The 18,472-nt window shown below is 41.3% G+C and overlaps 5 protein-coding genes across 5 annotated transcripts; 3 read left to right on the top strand and 2 right to left on the bottom strand.

Moving 5' to 3' along the window:
* The first annotated feature begins 399 nt into the window (after positions 1-399).
* Positions 400-2,473, top strand: LOC130724931 (uncharacterized). The gene is made up of 5 exons (XM_057576198.1): positions 400-594; positions 697-891; positions 994-1,685; positions 1,816-2,027; positions 2,142-2,473. Exons 1-5 carry the CDS (start codon positions 400-402, stop codon positions 2,471-2,473), a joined length of 1,626 nt encoding a protein of 541 aa, XP_057432181.1.
* A 1,035-nt stretch (positions 2,474-3,508) lies between these two features.
* LOC130724932 (uncharacterized) lies at positions 3,509-5,321 on the top strand. Its single transcript, XM_057576200.1, has 2 exons — positions 3,509-4,828; positions 5,316-5,321. Exons 1-2 carry the CDS (start codon positions 3,509-3,511, stop codon positions 5,319-5,321), a joined length of 1,326 nt encoding a protein of 441 aa, XP_057432183.1.
* Positions 5,322-5,980: 659 nt separating this feature from the next.
* Positions 5,981-9,105, top strand: LOC130726879 (uncharacterized). The gene is made up of 5 exons (XM_057578201.1): positions 5,981-7,711; positions 8,182-8,270; positions 8,338-8,427; positions 8,507-8,867; positions 9,018-9,105. Exons 1-5 carry the CDS (start codon positions 6,115-6,117, stop codon positions 9,050-9,052), a joined length of 2,172 nt encoding a protein of 723 aa, XP_057434184.1. The 5' UTR covers positions 5,981-6,114; the 3' UTR covers positions 9,053-9,105.
* An 882-nt stretch (positions 9,106-9,987) lies between these two features.
* LOC130724933 (uncharacterized) lies at positions 9,988-12,702 on the bottom strand. The gene has a single exon (XM_057576201.1). The coding sequence runs from the start codon at positions 12,700-12,702 to the stop codon at positions 9,988-9,990; it is 2,715 nt and encodes a 904-aa protein (XP_057432184.1).
* Positions 12,595-13,353, bottom strand: LOC130724717 (uncharacterized). Its single transcript, XM_057576008.1, has 2 exons — positions 12,977-13,353; positions 12,595-12,767 (listed from the first exon to the last, which is right to left on the bottom strand). Exons 1-2 carry the CDS (start codon positions 13,300-13,302, stop codon positions 12,761-12,763), a joined length of 333 nt encoding a protein of 110 aa, XP_057431991.1. The 5' UTR covers positions 13,303-13,353; the 3' UTR covers positions 12,595-12,760.
* Positions 13,354-18,472: the final 5,119 nt, after the last annotated feature.

Consider the following 18,472-nt stretch of genomic DNA (forward strand, 5'->3'; position numbering starts at 1 on the left):
AGATTTGTGCTCTTTGTGAGATTATCTTGTACGAGGGTACTCTTATATTGATTATAGTGGAACTTGACTGAACGAGTTGTGTCTGTGATTTTAACTTCTTACACTGATTAGGTTTACTAGTCTGACATGGGCGCACCACTTTATTTGACAATTGGGCTGACCAAAACTATGTAACAAATGGGCCGGGCAACCCATGGTTCATCCGAACTAAAACCCAAGCTATAAATAACAGGCACCACCCAAGCGGTGGGGGATCTATCATTTCACGCATTTTTACTTGTTTGTTTACTTTCGCTTGCTCTCTAAATTGGTTAGCCCTAGTCTGTAGTTCCTTACCGGAACATTGGCGCCCACCGTGGGGCCGACATAAACTTTCCTAGGCTTCATTTTTTCACTGCAATGGTGACTCGATCCGGAGCGAACGGAGAGAGGAACCACATCCCTCAGGATAATGTTCCTCCTGATGTTCTTCAGCGGATTATGGATGATCTTAATGATCTTCGTCAACACAACCAAGAGTTACAAAATCAACTCAATGATCTCAATCAGACTCAGGGGCAACGTGAGGGAGATCAAGGAATGGCTGAGACGGTGGTGAATTTCCAACCTTTCATAGAGAAAATAGCAAACAAAACCGTCCCAGACAACTTGAAGACACTTGTTCTTGATTCTTATTATGGCGATACTGATCCAAAGGACCATTTGGTGTATTTTAACACGAAGATGGTTATTGTGGGGGCTTCAGATGCATTGAAGTGCAAGATGCTTCCATCAACTTTCAAGAAGTCAGCAATGATCTGGTTTACAACTTTGCCTTCAAGATCAATTGTGAATTTCACAAAATTGTCGGCGAAGTTCTTGTCTCAGTTTTCAACTAGCCGCGCTCAGAAGGTGACTCCAGCGACATTATTCAATGTTCGTCAGGGACCGAATGAAACTTTGCAGTCTTACATGGGACGTTTCAATCAATTATCAGTTCATTTGGAGGATAAGATGCCAAAAATTTGCATCGCTGCTTTTGAATTAGGTTTGAGGCCTGGAAGTTTAAACAACAACTTAAGCAGGAAGCCGGTGGAAACAATGGCGCAATTACGTGTTAGAGTTCAAGGATTCATCAGGGAGGAGCAAAGTGACCAAGTCAAGAAGAACCGTCCAAATGCAGCGGTTACAGGGCAGCAACAGCAGTTTGAGGCGAAGAGAGGAGCGGTTACTGATCAGCGTTCAAGGGGATTGACCGAACGTGGAGACGAAGGATACAATAATCGGAACCGTTATGATAATCGATATGATAACCGTTCCAACTTTAAGCATCGTGCTCAACCGTTCGGTACTCGTGGGTATGGACATTCAATGATGTGGACTTGGAATCAAAATGATCGTGCTACACCTTTGGCGATTAACTTAACCGAAGCTTTACACACGTGTTTAGAGGCGAATGTAATTCGTTTTCCTCGACAACCAAAACAGCCAACAGGCCACGTGGATAAAACAAAATGGTGTGAGTACCATAGAATTTCAGGACACAACATTGATGACTGTTTCACTTTGCGGAAGGAGATAGAAAAATTGATAAAGGCTGGATGCATGAAACAATTAGAGGGGCGAAACAATTCTGATGAGGCGGAGACTTCAACAAAACGTAACGATGAGGGAAAGGAGATTGAGAGCGAAGGGCAGAACAAGCAGTCAGAAGGGAAAGCGAAGGGGGCGAATCCATTCCATCTTCGGCGGATTTCGTGGCGGAGGAACGGCTAATTCAGCTCGAAAGAGGTATGTCCATTCTATTAATGCTGTTTATTCTAATGATTGGGGAAGTTGGGCAATCAACCAGCCCGATATTACTTTTACTGTGCGAGATTTTGAGAGAGTTCAGCCTCACGAAGACGACCCAATTGTGGTAATGCTGAGAATTGTTGAATATGAAATTGAGAGGGTGTTGTTGGATCAAGGAAGTTCGGCGGATTTTATTTATGGTGATGCTTTTGAAAAATTGGGGCTGACCGAATCTGATCTGTTACCTTATGATGGTTCTTTAGTGGGTTTTTCGGGAGAAAAGGTATTCGTTAGAGGCTATGTGGAGTTAAAAACTGTCTTTGGAGAAGGGAAGAATGCGGAGACATTTGCTATTAAGTTTTTGGTAGTCAAATGTACTTCGCTGTACAATGTGCTCATCGGGAGGCCTTCATTAAACAGACTTGGGGCGATCATTTCCACAAGGCATTTAACAACCAAGTATCCGTTAAGCAAGGGAGGAGTTGGAGTTTTAAAGGTTGATCAAGTTGTAGCTAAAAAGTGCTATTCTGAAAGCTTTAAACAGTATGGTCATTTGGGAAAGAAAGTTGTGAAGGAAGGACATCGAGTGTATGAGGTCAATATGAATCAAGATGAAGCAAGTTTGGATCCTCGTGATGGATTTTTGGATCACAAGATGACTTCAGAAGAGGAAACTAAAGTTGTGGCGATTGGTGAGTGAAATCTGAAAGTGGGCGTAAGCTTAACAGCAAGTCAACCGGACAGGCTAACTAAACTTTTAGCTGAAAGCATGGATTTGTTTGCATGGAGTGCGAAAGATCTTCCTGGAATTGATCCGGAATTTATTTGTCATAAGTTAGCTCTAAATCCTGGGGCGAAGCCAATTGTTCAGCTCAAAAGGAAGATGGGCGAAGAGAAAGCGGAGGCTGTGAAAGTGGAAACTAACAAGTTGCTAGAGGCTGGATTTATCAGAGAAGTGAAGTATCCAACTTGGCTAGCAAATGTTGTTATGGTGAAAAAGGCTAATGGAAAGTGGACGACGTGCACTGATTATATGGATCTGAACAAGCATTGTCCGAAGGGTTCTTATCCTTTGCCAAACATTGACAAACTTGTGGATAGGGCGTCTGGATTTGGTATGCTCAGCCTCATGGATACATACTCAGGATATCATCAAATCAGAATGTATGGACCGGATGAGGAGAAAACAGCTTTCATGACGAATCAGGCGAACTACTGTTATCAGACTATGCCGTTTGGGCTCAAAAATGCAGGTGAAACTTATCAAAGGTCGATGGATAAAGTTTTTGATAAACAAGTGGGGCGAAACATGGAAATTTATGTTGATGACATGGTGGTTAAATCGGATGAAATGTTAACACAATGTTCAGATTTGAAGGAAGCTTTTGAGGAACTCAGGAAACATAATATGCGGCTTAATCCAGAAAAGTGTTCGTTTGGGATTCAAAGTGGAAAAGTTTTGGGTTTTATGATCACAAGGAGGGGAATTGAAGCAAATCCTGATAAGTGTAAATCCATCCTTGAAATGCAAAGTCTCACTTCAGTGAAAGATGTGCAGAAATTGACTGGGAGAATTGCAGCTCTAGCAAGATTTTTGCCATGTTCTGGAAACAAATCAGCTCCATTTTTCTAGTGTCTGAGAAAGAATAAGGCGTTCCAATGGACAGAAGAGTGTGAAGAGGCGTTTCAAAATTTAAAGGATTATTTGTCAAAGCCACCAATTTTATCAAAACCAATGCCAGATATTTCGCTGTCAATGTTTATTTCAATATCTGATAATGCTGTTAGCTCAGTCTTATTGCAAGAAATTAAAGATGATTTGAGGATCATATATTTTGTGAGTCATGCCCTTCAAGGAGCAGAGGTGAGATACCAAAAAATAGAAAAGGCTGCTTTAGCCTTGATTATATTCGCCAGGAAATTAAGACCTTATTTTCAAGGCTTTCCAGTTGTGGTCAAAACTGACTTACCACTTCGCCAAGTGTTGCAAAAGCCTGATTTAGCAGGAAGAATGGTTTCATGGACTGTTGAATTATCAGAGTTTGGAATTTCGTTTGAGAAAAAAGGACAAGTTAAAGCACATGCTTTGATTGATTTTGTTAATGAAATGTCTCCAGAAGAGAAAAGTGACGAACCAGGTGAGTGGAGTTTATCAGTTGATGGTTTATCCAATGTCAAGGGCAGTGGTGCTGGAGTGATTTTAGAAGGGACAGGAGGCGTAACAATTGAACAGTCACTCAAGTTTGATTTTAAAGCGAGTAACAATCAGGCAGAGTATGAGGCCATAATTGCAGGGTTGAGATTGGCGATCGAAATGGGCGTACAAAGCATCAGGATCAAAACAGATTCACAGATAGTTTCAAGACAGTTTCAGGGAGAGTATCAAGCAAAGGATGCACAGTTGGCCAAGTACTTAGTGAAGGCTCAAAATTTGATGAAGCAGGTGGGCAAAGTGCAGATTAATCATGTTCTGCGAGAGGAGAATACAAGGGCTGACATATTGTCAAAGTTAGCAAGTACCAAAAAGCCAGGGAATAAAAAATCAGTGATCCAGGAAGTTTTGAATAGCCCAAGTGTTGAAAATGATGAGATTATGACAATTCCGATGGAAATAGATCAAGATTGGATGGGCCGAATCAAATTGTGTTTGGAGGCGGAAGGAACTGACTTGCTTTTGTTTACTAAGGATCATATTCGTGAAGCAAGTCATTATACTCTTTTGGGTGACCAATTGTACAGGAGAGGAGTAGGAATTCCATTGTTGAGGTGTGTTTCCAAGGAAGAGGCTGAAAGAATTATGTTCGAAGTACATGAAGGGGTGTGTGCAAGTCATGTGGGTGGAAGATCTTTGGCAGCGAAAGTGCTAAGAGCAGGATTTTATTGGCCAACGCTAAGGTCAGATTGTATGGAATATGCTAAAAAGTGTGAAAAATGCCAGATGTATGCAGATTTACATAGAGCACCGCCGGAAGCTTTAAGTTCAATGAGTTCATCATGGCCATTTGCAATTTGGGGCGTAGATATCTTGGGACCTTTTACTCCAGCAGGGACACAAGTTAGATTCGTCTTAGTTGCAGTAGATTATTTTACTAAATGGATTGAGGCAGAGTCAATGGCGAAGATAACAGCAGAAAAAGTCAAGAAGTTTTATTGGAGAAAGTTAATTTGCAGATTTGGTGTACCGGCTTGTTTACACCAAATTTTGGTAAAACAAATAGAGAATCCAAGGATCAATCTGGGACTGGATTCGAGTCCTCTTGGGTTCTTTGGTGAAAATAAATTAAATTTAGTCACTCAAAACTAAAGAAATTTAATAACAAATTAGAAACAAAACGAATACATTCGATTTAAATGATAAAAGCAATAAATGAATTTTCTAAATCTGAATGATAATAATGAACTATAAGATGCAAAGTGTTACACGAATCCCTACTTTTTCACTCTAACTTGGCTTGTAATCATTGTGATTGATTGTAAGCACTTGAGAATTTTCGAGTAAAGATTGTGAACCCCTATTCTTTCTACAAACCTGCTATTTATAGACTTAAAAATGTAACTGACTTCTAACGGTCAATTGATAAAACCATTACAAGTGTCTTCTGAATATGTCTTCGTCCTACACGTGTCCTTTTTTGCTCCTTACGTGTCTTTCGCGAACTGTCTTCAAAACAACCGGCCTCCCGTAATGGATTCTTCACATCTCGAAAAAATACTTTCCAGCCGAAGTCACTTAGCACTTGGTAAATTTTCTTGAGTCTCCTTACTTTCGACTTCATAGGTCGAAATTATGCAACATAGGTCGAAATTATATAAAATTGTGTAGTCAACAGATGCCCCCCAAAATATCATTTATTCGATCAGAAAAATGATATTTTCGTCTCACATGATTTCGACCCAACACTAAATGACAGTTTTTTCCTTTTCCATTCCTGACAAAACAAAAGTCTCTTTTAACCTTTAGCAACTTCCACACTCCACTATCATAAATGTCTAATCATGTCAGACACGTCCTTCAAGAGAAACCAAAAGGTAGAAACTGCCATACCCCACTCAGAATTCAAACGGATTGAACTAAATTTCATTGAACAAAGTTTTGGCATCCGGTCTAATCTCAACCGCTCATCTTACTCAGACTTAAGTCTTATAAATAGGTGGAAAAACCTTCCCACTTCTACTTCATCTTCAACCTCTAGCTTTTCTCTCTGAAAAAAAAAAACCCATTTCCAAAACCTTGCAACTCCTTGATATTCCAAAGCTCTACCGGAACCATTTCGGTTTGCGCGAGCTTTCACCATCTTCATCATTGCATCATCATCATCTTCCAGTTCGCCGGCCACCATCATGACTTCCACATCCTCTTCTCAGGTTCCGTCTGCGGTTTCTCTTTTAAAACCCATTGAAGTTGAAGGGAGGACCTTTGTTCCAGAACCTCCCAATGAAGAAGAAAAGATTAAGATCTGGAATTCCCAGGTACTTATTCCCTTCTCCATTGGTGATAAGTTGCATGCATATCTAGGACCTTACCAAACTACTTTCCCAAGAAATGCATCTGCATTCTTTCCTTCACCTTTACCGGATGAGAAAATCTTGGCCTTTAGGGATTCCTACAATCTGTCCTTTTTAGGTGACCCCCCTCGAGCTTTCCGTTCTTCACCTCCAGTGAAAACGAATCCCTACATTGAATGGTTAAACAAAGTCGAGAAAGTGAAAGGAGATTTCTGGAAAACTTTAGGGATTTTTGACATAATCCAATTATCTAGGTCGAAAATTGTCTACCATCCAGCAATGTTAGCCAGTTCTTTCTTCTTTTGGGAGCGTTCGACCAATACCTTTCATACTCCTCAGGGAATGATTACCCCTACTCTCTTAGATGTAGCTGCTATTGCCGGTCTTCGACCTACAGGTTCTTCTTTTACATTCGACCGGCCTGTTAAGAAAGAAATCAAATTAGACTATAACCATCTAACTTACAAAAGCTTCATTCTGAGAAACCACGACAAGACCTCTGCAAATGTTTCCGACTCGGAACATGTAGCTTTCTTGTTGTTCTGGCTTTCTGCTTTCTTCCTTTGTTCCAAGTCTCTTCAAGTTCCTCAGAAATTTGTGCTTCTTGCTCAACTTCTGCACGAAGGTACCGACGTCTGTTTAGGTAAAGTTTTATTAGGCGAACTTTACCTTTCTTTGAGTCAAGCCATCACTTCTCTTCAGAAGCCCTCTGGAGCCGAGAAAAACATCCTTTTTGCTGGACCTCTATGGTTTCTTCAACTTTGGCTAAATGCCATATTTGAGACCAAACTCTCAACTCCAAGTCCACAAAATGTCTCGACTTCTATTGCTGCTTTTCGACTTAATTGCTTGACTCCTTCCAAAGATAAAGTCGATCCAGAAACCACTTTCCGTGAGTTTTTTACTGCTTTTATGGAAATGACCTCTTTTACTCCCGACCTTGCTCCATTTGCTGCTCCAACTACTGGTCCCAAATGGCTTGTCCGACCTTTCCCATGCGAATCTCCGGGCGAACAACTTGAAAGTATTAGCATCTGGAGGGAATTTTTCCGACCTCAAGTTCTTCCCCTTGGTTTCAAAAAATCTGAGGTGAACGTGTTGGGTTACCAGCCTCAGCTTGTGGCTAGACAATTCGGCCTATGTCAAATCGTTCCTATCCCTCTTTTCTCAAAAAAGGATGCCATTTGCAACGAAGGGTTTTGCGACAAAGATGTCGACTCTTTTTATGAAGCCCTCAACTATTATGACAAAAAGACGTCTGCTCTTCGTCTTGAACCTCTGTCTTTCGAACCATCCTTTTATTGCACTAAAGAATTTGAAGTTTGGTGGTCGACCTACTACAAGTCTATTCAGACCACCTTAGGAGTTTGTATTGGAAAGATGACTGAAGCTCTTCAATCTGTGCAGAAAAAGGCTACAAAGAAAACTCGAGGTATGCTCATCAAAGAAATCCAGTCATTTCAGAGATTCTTCAAAACTGTTTATCTTCCAGGTCGATTGAATTTAACCCTTTCGGAAGCGGCGGAAGTTTTAAAAGAAAAGGTCAAAGCCAAAGTTTTAAAAATTAAACTTTTTCCCCCTTTTGTGGATAAATATGTTTACACTCTTCGACATTATTGTCCAAAATTTCCAGCTTTTCCTACCAGTGACATGGCTTTGGCTTTACCTGTTATTTACCCAAAGTGGCTCGACCATTTTACATACAAATGTTTTATACAAAGTCTTTTACCACTTCCGAAAAGGGTTACTTCGACTAAATATTTCTTGCACAACTACCCCGGACACATTCATGTTAACTCATGTCACGTCCAAGTCCTTACACAAATTCATCAAGGTTAGATAGACTCGTCTTACTTTTGTTCTTTTTCCTTTACTCTCGCACTTATACCCCTTTTCCTTCAGCCGAACCAATACCCAAGGTTCCATGTAAGGAAGACGAAGGTTCCGACAATTCAACAGGCATTCCAGTTCAACAAAAGAACGTCCCTAAGGTATATTCGTTAATGTGTTGTTTTACCCTTTATTCAACTCCAAATCCATATCTTATATATTTTCCAGGCTCGAAAGAGAGGTTCTCAAAGCTCGACTTCGGATGCTCGAAAGAAAATAAGAATTTCGTCCGAAAAGGACGACTCAGAAAGAACTTTGGTAATCTTATCTTCTACCCTTCTCATTGCAATTTTTTTTTTTTTTTTTTTTACTCATCTTCTTTCCTTATATTTTGCAGGTAGACCCAATTCCTGAAGACGAGAACATTTCTTCCAAGACTGTCGATCCAGATGAAGCTGCACAAGACAATGCTAACTCTAAAGCCTCGGACATTAACGAAGAGAATCCACCGATCTCTTCTGCAAAGAAACGTGCCGGGGCTGAGCCGAATCAAGAGGAGCAACAAGCAGAAACTGACCAAGAAGATTCTGGCTCCTCTCAAAGCGAAAGTTCGGGAGCTTCTTCTCCGACCAAAACTCAGCAAGAACAAGTAAGTATTTTTCGTTCAACACTCTTTTCTTGGTTATCCCTTAATCCTTGTACTTACCTTTTGCATTCTTCTTCAGGAAAATTCCTCGAAACCAAAGCCCCCTCCTCAAGTAATCCATTTGTCTTCGAACTCTTCTGATTCCAGTTCTTCTGACTGCCAAAGTCTTGATGACTTTTTAAACTTTCAACCATTACGAATTCAATATCCTTCTGGTCGAATAGTTAGTTATGTTTCATCTGACAATGAGTCCTTTACGCAGGACCTTGGTGCTTCGGCCGAAAAGTCAGATACTGATGAAGACCGTCAGCCTATCCCTTCACCCATTGCCAAAGTTTCGAAGACCCAAGAAAAAGCCCTTGAGGTTTCGAGCCCTGTTGCTGGCAAGAAGTCTCCTCAGTCCATTCCTATCGAAGACTTTGACGCTCTTGCTATGGATGACCCAGTATTAGCCCTTGAGCAACTCATCAGCGGTCAAGTCTCTCTTAGCACCAGTCGAAGCCAAGAATCATCTATGCAAAACGAAGGCACAAGCACTCTGAACACTGCCACCACCATGATCAACAAGCTGCGATCTCTTACGTTCGAGCAAGATCTATTCTCTGCCCTCAACTCGAATCCTAACTTAGGCCGAGAAATTAAGCAACTTATCGCTGACCTTGGCAATGAGGACCTCACTGATCAACAAGAAAAGGGCATTCAAGAATTACAAGAGTTTCTTGACGAATCACTCTCGACCCTTGACCAAGCCAAACTTGTCGGTCAAGACTTAGCCTCCAAATTCACTGAGTGCACACAAGCAGCTGAATCATTCGACCAAGCTAAAACCGAAGTGGATTCCATCAAATTACTCGAAGAAGCTGACTCGATGCAACTGAATGAAATTTTGAAACAGATTGCCGAACTTCAACAACAGGAAAAATCCCTCAAAGCCAATCTGGCCAAGTTCAAGAAACAAAAAACCGAAGTTGTTGCCAAGGCCATTTCTCACGTGAAAGACAAGAATCGGCTTGAAGGCGAAATTTCTGAGCTTCAAAACAAGAAGGCGAAGGTTGACAAGCGACTTAAGAAACTCAAGGGTCGATATGCTCCCATGAAAGCCACTCCACCATTTTAGTCTTCTTATTTCTATTGATCATGTTTTTTTTTTTTTTTACATGGCGCCTGTGCCACTTTATTTCCCTATGTACTCTCTAATAGCGTTTTCGCCATATTTATTTTCAGCTTATGCACTACATTTCTATATCAATCTTTATCTCATGAATCGCTGGCTTAAACCTTTTTAAGTATTTTCCATTTATCGTCAATATTCGAGCAATCGTTCCAATTTCCTCAATCGAATACGCGTTGTTTGAATAACACTTAATCACTTTAAATGGCCCTTCCCATTTAGGGGCCCATTTTCCGTATGCTCGATCTTTTTTGTCCATTGGAAGGATCACTTTCCAAACTAAGTCTCCAACGCTAAATGCCTTAAACTTGACTTTTTTATTATAACTTTTAGTAATTCGTTCTTTTTGTCGAATCATAACTTCTAAAGCATTTAATCTTTCCTCGTCCAATTCAATTAACTCGTCATACATCATATTCCAATAATCATCACACGGAATCTCGAATTGCCTTTGAATTCTAACGGACTGTAAGCATATTTCGATCGGTAAAACTGACTCATGCCCGTACGTAAGTCGAAAAGGAGTTACTCCAGTGGCCTCTTTGGGCGAATTTCGATAAGCCCATAAAACTTGACTCAAAGTTTCATGCCACCTTCTCGGCTTTTGACTAATGTGTTTCTTAACCAAGTTAATTAAAACTTTATTAGCTGCTTCGACTTGTCCATTCGCCTGAGCATAATATGGCGTTGAAGTTAACAGTTTTATTCCAAAATCCTCAGCAAACTGAGCCATTTTCCTCCCAGTAAATACTGACCCTTGGTCAGTAGTTAACGTCTCAGGGATCCCATATCTAAATACTATGTGTTCTTGAATAAAACTAATAACCGTATCTTGGTCGACGCCTCTCAGCGGAATGGCCTCGACCCATTTAGTGAAGTAATCGATAGCCACTATTATATAGTCATGTTGTTTAGACGAAGAAGGATGTATTTGACCTATCAAATCCAACGCCCAACCCCTAAATGGCCAGGGTTTCACGATCGAGTGTAACTCACTTGCCGGTACATGTTGGATGCCAGCATGCTTCTGACATTCGGCGCAAGATTTGGCATATTCAATGCAATCTTTTAACATACTTGGCCAATATACTCCTTGTCGAAACAATGTCCACTTCATCTTATGGCCAGCCTGATGCGCCCCACACATACCATCATGAACGGCCTTGACTGCCCGAAACGCTTCTTCTTCACTTAGGCACTTTAGTAAAACTTCATTCACCCCTTTTTTAAACAATTCGTCATCCAAAATCAAGTAACTTAGAGCTCGATACTTTGTTCTTCGATCTATTGGTGCGTTTGGGTTTTGCAAGTATTTCACAACAGGTTTCCTCCAATCACTGTCATCCAAATTACTAATAACCAATACCTCCTGCTCGAACTCCACTTTCCTTTCTTTAAAACTAGGAATAAACTTTCTTTTGACCTTTACTAGCTCTTTAAACTTTTTCCGAGGTAGCCGGTAACCTGACGCAATTTGTGCCAATACATTCGCTTCAGCATTCTCGATCCTAGGGATATGACATAATTCGACTTCATCAAAACTTCTTAACATTTTAACTGCTTTCGAATGATATTTCATTAAATTCTCACTAACGCATTGGTATTCACCAGTTAGTTGCTTAATAACCAACTCTGAATCTCCACGAATTAAGAGCTCTCTAGCCCCCAAGTTTAGAGCCGTTTCGAGCCCAATCAATAAAGCTTCATACTCTGCCTCATTATTCGAACACTCACCTTCGATGCCCAACTTAATTTTTGTCGGGATTCCTTGGGGTGAAATTACCAAGATACCTATCCCGGTCCCCTTCTTATGCCTCGAACCATCGAAATACATTTCCCAAGGTTTCAACGTCACCACCGTCTCCTGTTCTTTCGACCCACTATGATCAACCAAAAAATCAGCTATTACTTGGCCTTTCATAGCCCTTAAATGTTGATAACTTAAAGAAAACTCAGTAAGGGCCAACGCCCACTTTCCAATTCGACTATGAAGAATGGGCTTGAACAGCATATGCTTTATTATATCATAATGGGAAATAACGGTTACATCAATAGGTTTGATATAGTACTTAAGTTTAGTACATGAAAAATACAAACATAAACACAATTTTTCTACTAAACTATATCTAGTTTCGGCATCATTAAGGATTCGGCTCAAATAATATATAGCCCTTTCGATTCCATCTTCATCATCTTGAGCCAACACACTGCCAATAGTTTCCTCTGATGCCGAAATGTAGAGTTTCATTGGTTTTCCACGAATGAGAGGAGCCATGACTGGTGCCGTTGTTAGGCTGGCTTTTATTTCCTCAAACGCCTTCTGATGTTCTTCCATCCATTGAAACTCTTGTTCTTTCTTAAGTCGAAGCAATGTGGAGAATACCTTGGTTTTCCCGCTTAGATCCATGATAAACCTTCTCAAGAAATTGACTTTGCCCAACAAAGATTGTAACTGTTTTTTATTCGACGGTGGTTGAGTATCGAAGATTGCTTTCGCCTTATTCTGGTCGATTTCAATGCCCTTCTTATGAACAATGAATCCCAGAAATTGCCCTGCAATTACACCAAAGGCACACTTGAGTGGGTTCATTTTCAAACCGTACTTTCTCATTTTTTCAAATGACAACTTAAGATGTTCGATATGAACATCCTGAGATTTTGACTTTACTACAATATCATCGATATACACTTGCATAAATTTCTCAATATATTCATGAAAGATAGTGTTCATTACCCTCTGATAAGTTGCACCGGCATTTTTAAGACCGAACGGCATCACCACCCATTCATATGTTCCTAGTGCCCCTGGACACCGAAATGCAGTCTTCGACACATCATCCTCTGCAATGTAAATTTGGTTATACCCCGAATATCCATCCAGTAAACTTAAATATTCATTTCCTGCGGCAGAATCTACCATCATTTCGGCCACAGGCATGGGATATTCATCTTTCGGCGTAGCCGAATTTAAATCTCTATAATCTATGCAAACCCTCATTTTACCATTTTTCTTAAGTACAGGAACTACATTAGCTAACCAATCGACATACCTGGCTGTTCGTATGAACTTTGCTCCAAGTAAGCGCTCCACTTCCTCTTTTATCTTTGAGAACACCTCCGGGGCGAATCTCCTTGGGGCTTGCTTCACTGGTTTCCTACCAGGCCGAATTGGTAACTTCAACTCCACTAACTCCCGGCTTAAACCCGGCATTTCGTCATAATCCCATGCGAAGCAATCTTTGTATTCCTGCAACAAACTAACAATCCGATTCTTAAAACCCGAATCGATCAACGAACTTACATACGTCGGCCTTTTCTTAGTCCCATCTCCTAAATCAACCTCCTCCAAAGGATCCTGAGCCTGCATTTTTAACATGGGATCTAAAGATTGCTCGAATCCAAGGGGTTCATCATCATATATACAATCAAGAACCGGTTTTGATCTGTCTTCATTAAAATGATCCAAATCTAGGCACTCCTCCGGTTTGCAAATTTCTTCATATTCGGCTTCCTTTGCCGTTCCTATATATTGTTCGGCCTCCAAGGCCGTCTTTATTCTCATCTCGGCCGCATAGGCCGATATTCGAGCTACGCTCGACTCAATCATCTAATTCAACGATTTGCCACTCTCCAGTGGCATTCTGAGCACGAAAGTTTTTATTCCAAAGAAATCCGTACTCCGGATGAAGATTCATCGCATAACTAGTGGAACCTTCCATGTGTTCTTTTCCTTCTGATTCATACGGAGCGATGTTTGCCATCCGCTTCTCGAAATTCTTTCGGTCAACAAACTCCACTTCAGCTTTGTAGTAACTCTGGTCAGCATCAACATTTTCGACCACCCCATCTGGCCTCCAAATTGACAGCTTTTGATGAAGGGAGGACGGCACAGCTCCCACCCCATGAATCCATTCTCGTCCTAGCAACAGATTGTAGTTTGCTTTCGATGGCACTACCACGAACAGAGTAGGTCGAGAAACAGTACCAATTGTGGTGTCCACCAATAACATTCCCAAAGACTTAGAAGTTTTTCCCTCGTAATCAGTCAACATCATGTTATGAGGTTGCAAATCCTCGACAGATTTCCCAATCTTCTTAAGCAGAAACTTTGGCATCAAATTTATGGCGGCTCCGCCATCAACCAAGACTTTATTGACGCCTACTCCTTCAATGCGGGCCCACACAAAAAGCGGTTTCAAATGCTTCTTCATCTCCATATCTGGTTTCTTGAAAACAGCACAATCATCTTCGATTCCTCCTTTAGTCATCACATAATAGCACAGTGGATTGTCATCATCCTCCTCGACGTAGTAATCCTCTTCATCATCAGTGATTTCAGTTTTCACATCGAACTCTTCTGGAAGGATCGAGACTAAGCTGCACATGGACTCAAACTCAGACTCCAACATTTCAAAGTTGTCCTTCATTTCGACATCTTCAGACTGTTCCTCTTTCCCTTTTGCCTGGTTAGTAGTCACCCAATTCCCAGCATTCTTCATACTCTGCTTAATCACCTGAATAGGAACCATAGGAGCCCCACCACTTTGGCCCAAAAGTTGGTACTTGACTGGCCTCTCAGAACTGGATTGGCCTGCCTCGAAGGCTTTCTCCCTCTGGTGACGCCTCCATTGAGTTTTTGTCATTGGGTTTCGACCTAGATACGGCCTTGGGACATAGGTATAATTCTTATGATTTCGAGAATTATCCATATAGGCAGACCCACTTCCCAATTCGACCACCTTAACCTTAGGGTGAGGCGCCTGACTCCTTGCCATCCACTTGTTGAACGGAACTCGACTTGGTGGCATATAAGTTCGACCACGCCCTCTTCCGAACCCAAAAGATCCCCTTCCCCTTATGAAGGGAGAATCAGCTCGTCCTCTGGACCCAAAACTAGGAGGCCTTTCCGGTATTACTGCGCGGCGTTTCTTGATTTCAGCATCTTCTATAGCTTGAGCAGCCACCTTGTCAAACACGACACTGCACCTTGGGCACAACATCACTTCAGAGTAAGACTTTTGGCAACGCTGCAGGAATTCCAACAGGCTTTCCTCCGACCGAGGGTAAACCACCTTCTTAGCGGTTTCGACATCTTCTTCCACGGAAGGAGCATCCATTCCCTCTTCAGACAATTCGACCTTCTCCATCCCTGGAGTAGGCCCCACAGCTTCGATATCATCTCCTCCAGTAGCAACCTGATTCAAATCAGACAACTCAACCATCATTATCCCGGCTGGCTCGACGTAATTGGCGTTGCCAATTTGCATTGGGTCAGAATCAATCTTCATAGCAGCCTTATCCTTTTCCTCGAACTTGAGCCGTCCTTCTTTGATTGCAGTTTGCACCAGATCCCTGAAACGTACACAATTATTAGTCCAGTGACTGAATACATTATGAAACTTGCAAAACTTTTTTCCTTTCCTTTGGTCGAAAGGTACTTCTTTTTTATCAGGAGATACTTTAATTTGACCATCTTTTAACAGAATATCATAAATCGCGTCGCATTTAGTAACATCGAAATTATACGCTTTCACAGGAAATTTACCAACACCTTTGTTTGTTTCCGCATTTTTAGATTCATAGGGTTTTAACATCCTACAAACATAAGGAGGTCCTGATACCAATTCGGCCACATCAACCTCCTGCTGTTCGATATCATCACAGTTGCCTGGATAAGAGTCATAATCGACTTCATATTCGCAACTTTCGACGAACGCAACTTTACCCTTCTTGGGAACTCTATTAAATTTTTCTTTTTCGAGCTTCAAATTTTCAATCTGTCTGACCCTGTCAGCCAATTGAGCCATGTCCCTAAGATGTTGGGTATCTATCTTCTTACGAATTGAGTAGTCTAGGCCGCCAGCCGCCATTTCGACTAACTCATGTTCTGGGACCTGAGTGAAGCACTTCGACTTCATTTGTCTGAACCTATTCAAGTAATCATCTATGGTTTCTTTGAATTTTCTTTTCACGCTGGCCAATTCCTTCAGACTGACTTTCGACTCACCCCTGAAGAACTGTTCGTGAAAAACTCTCTCTAACTGAGCCCAATTATGGATTGAATTAGGCAACAAAGTAGTAAACCAAGTAAAAGCATTTTTAGTCAAAGAGCTCGGAAAATATTTCATCTTCAGGTTCTCATTATTTGCTATATCCCCTGCTTCTATTTGGTACGTAGCGATATGTTCGACTGTCGACTCTCCAGTATCCCCCGAGAACTTGGTGAACTTAGGAACTTTCCATCCTCTAGGCAATTCTGTTTGCAGGACGAATTCGGAGAAAGCCGAAGCAAAATGGGGTCGATTTGCATAACCCACATTGAATCCATGTTGGTTCAATAACTGTTCGACTATGCCTGCTATATTTTGATGCCCCCCAACGTTATTTTGTCTAACTCTCTCGACTACCCTATCTGCATCCATATTTCGATTTATTAAGATAGGATTTTCAATGTTCAGAGGCATTTGGCCACCAAGGTTATCCAATTGATTTCGACCTTGCACTACCGCCACTTCGGCATTTGCTTGAAGCGGAACATTCTGAGGAACCGCATTTATTTCGACGGCATTATTCGCCGCTACCCCCACAGGATTCGCCACCTCGTTTCGAGGGACTCCAAAAGCGTCAGCAATTCAACCCATTTGTCTCGTCAACTGCTGATACGACTCATTTGTGTTTTGGATTAAAGGATTAAACACAGTTCCTATTTGTTGGGCCAACATATTCACCATTTCGTGGTTACTATCATCCATTTGTTGCCTCAATACGTTAACAGAGGTATTTGTCAACGAAGTCCCTAAATGGTTGACACTCGCCCCTGCCATCCCCTGAGGATAAATATTATTTCGACCCCCGACGTTGGAGGCCGAAGCCTGGTGTTGATTCCTCGGGGATCCGACTGACATTACGTTATCTGAATATATGGCAGGAAATGTCCCTACTCCAGCCATTAACCCTGGAGGCATCCCAAATGGCGGATTCACCGGCATGTTCACCGGTTGAGGGCGAGATGCCCCAGCAACCATTTGTGATACGACTGGAGTCGTCGGAGAGGGCACTGTAGCCGCTTGCGTCACCACAGGTATAACATTTTCGGCCACATTGGTCGTTGTTGCCTGTGCCGTTCCAGAGTTCAAGGCATTTCCCTCAACATTCACTCCAGCACCGGGATTTCCGGTTTGATTTGCCGAAGGTCCAGTATTCGCGGGAGGGGAATTACCACTTCTCGATCTACCATTCGCCATACTTACTAGTCTTCCACTTCTTAAACGCATAAACGTGGGTTAAGTAAGTTTGAATGATAACCGAATTCAACAACTATTTTCACAAAGAGGTCCCACTGGGCGTGCCAATTTGTTTACACCAAATTTTGGTAAAACAAATAGAGAATCCAAGGATCAATCTGGGACTGGATTCGAGTCCTCTTGGGTTCTTTGGTGAAAATAAATTAAATTTAGTCACTCAAAACTAAAGAGATTTAATAACAAATTAGAAACAAAACGAATACATTCGATTTAAATGATAAAAGCAATAAATGAATTTTCTAAATCTGAATGATAATAATAAACTATAAGATGCAAAGTGTTACACGAATCCCTACTTTTTCACTCTAACTTGGCTTGTAATCATTGTGATTGATTGTAAGCACTTGAGAATTTTCGAGTAAAGATTGTGAACCCCTATTCTTTCTACAAACCTGCTATTTATAGACTTAAAAATGTAACTGACTTCTAACGGTCAATTGATAAAACCATTACAAGTGTCTTCTGAATATGTCTTCGTCCTACACGTGTCCTTTTTTGCTCCTTACGTGTCTTTCGCGAACTGTCTTCAAAACAACCGGCCTCCCGTAATGGATTCTTCACATCTCGAAAAAATACTTTCCAGCCGAAGTCACTTAGCACTTGGTAAATTTTCTTGAGTCTCCTTACTTTCGACTTCATAGGTCGAAATTATGCAACATAGGTCGAAATTATATAAAATTGTGTAGTCAACACGGCTACAATTATTTCAGACAATGGAACGCAATTTACCAGCAGGAGTGTGAAGAATTTTTGTGCAGAAATGAGTATTGAGATGCGTTTTGCTTCAGTGGAGCATCCACAATCAAATGGGCAGGTAGAGTCTGCGAATAAGGTGATTTTGAATGGAATTAAGAAACGTCTAGGCGAGGCAAAATGATTATGGGCTGACGAGTTGATCATAGTTATCTGGGCGTATAATACAACACCACAGTCTACAACTGGGGAGACACCTTTCAAGTTAACTTATGGAGTTGATGCAATGATTCTAGTGGAAGTGCAAGATGTGACGTTTAGGGTGGCAACTTATAATGAAGAGCAGAATGATATGAATAGACTTGTTGATTTGAATTTGGCTGATGAGACTCGTGCAGAAGTTCGTTTGAGGCAAGCGGTGGTAAAGAAAAGATCAGAAAGGCGTTATAACTCAAGGGTGGTTCCAAGGCAGATGAAAGTGGGCGATCTAGTGCTGAGAAGAAAGAAAAGAGGATCGGATGATTCAAAGCTGTCACTAAATTGGGAAGT

Source organism: Lotus japonicus, chromosome 6 (assembly GCF_012489685.1).
Source record: "Lotus japonicus ecotype B-129 chromosome 6, LjGifu_v1.2".
Classification (NCBI taxonomy): domain Eukaryota; kingdom Viridiplantae; phylum Streptophyta; class Magnoliopsida; order Fabales; family Fabaceae; genus Lotus; species Lotus japonicus.

What these genes read in the sequence shown, in the direction of transcription:
- LOC130724933 (XM_057576201.1), bottom strand. Translation starts at nt 12,702, where the DNA reads ATGCCGTTCGGTCTTAAAAATGCCGGTGCAACTTATCAGAGGGTAATG.
- LOC130724717 (XM_057576008.1), bottom strand. Translation starts at nt 13,302, where the DNA reads ATGTTAAAAATGCAGGCTCAGGATCCTTTGGAGGAGGTTGATTTAGGA.
- LOC130724932 (XM_057576200.1), top strand. Translation starts at nt 3,509, where the DNA reads ATGCCAGATATTTCGCTGTCAATGTTTATTTCAATATCTGATAATGCT.
- LOC130724931 (XM_057576198.1), top strand. Translation starts at nt 400, where the DNA reads ATGGTGACTCGATCCGGAGCGAACGGAGAGAGGAACCACATCCCTCAG. An exon ending in AAGGAATGGCTGAGACGGTG is followed by an intron (nt 595 to 696) that starts GTGAATTTCCAA and finishes ACTGATCCAAAG; the next exon opens with GACCATTTGGTGTATTTTAA. An exon ending in AGCGAAGGGCAGAACAAGCA is followed by an intron (nt 1,686 to 1,815) that starts GTCAGAAGGGAA and finishes TGATTGGGGAAG; the next exon opens with TTGGGCAATCAACCAGCCCG.
- LOC130726879 (XM_057578201.1), top strand. Translation starts at nt 6,115, where the DNA reads ATGACTTCCACATCCTCTTCTCAGGTTCCGTCTGCGGTTTCTCTTTTA. An exon ending in GGCTACAAAGAAAACTCGAG is followed by an intron (nt 7,712 to 8,181) that starts GTATGCTCATCA and finishes CTTTTCCTTCAG; the next exon opens with CCGAACCAATACCCAAGGTT. An exon ending in AACCAAAGCCCCCTCCTCAA is followed by an intron (nt 8,868 to 9,017) that starts GTAATCCATTTG and finishes TCCTTTACGCAG; the next exon opens with GACCTTGGTGCTTCGGCCGA.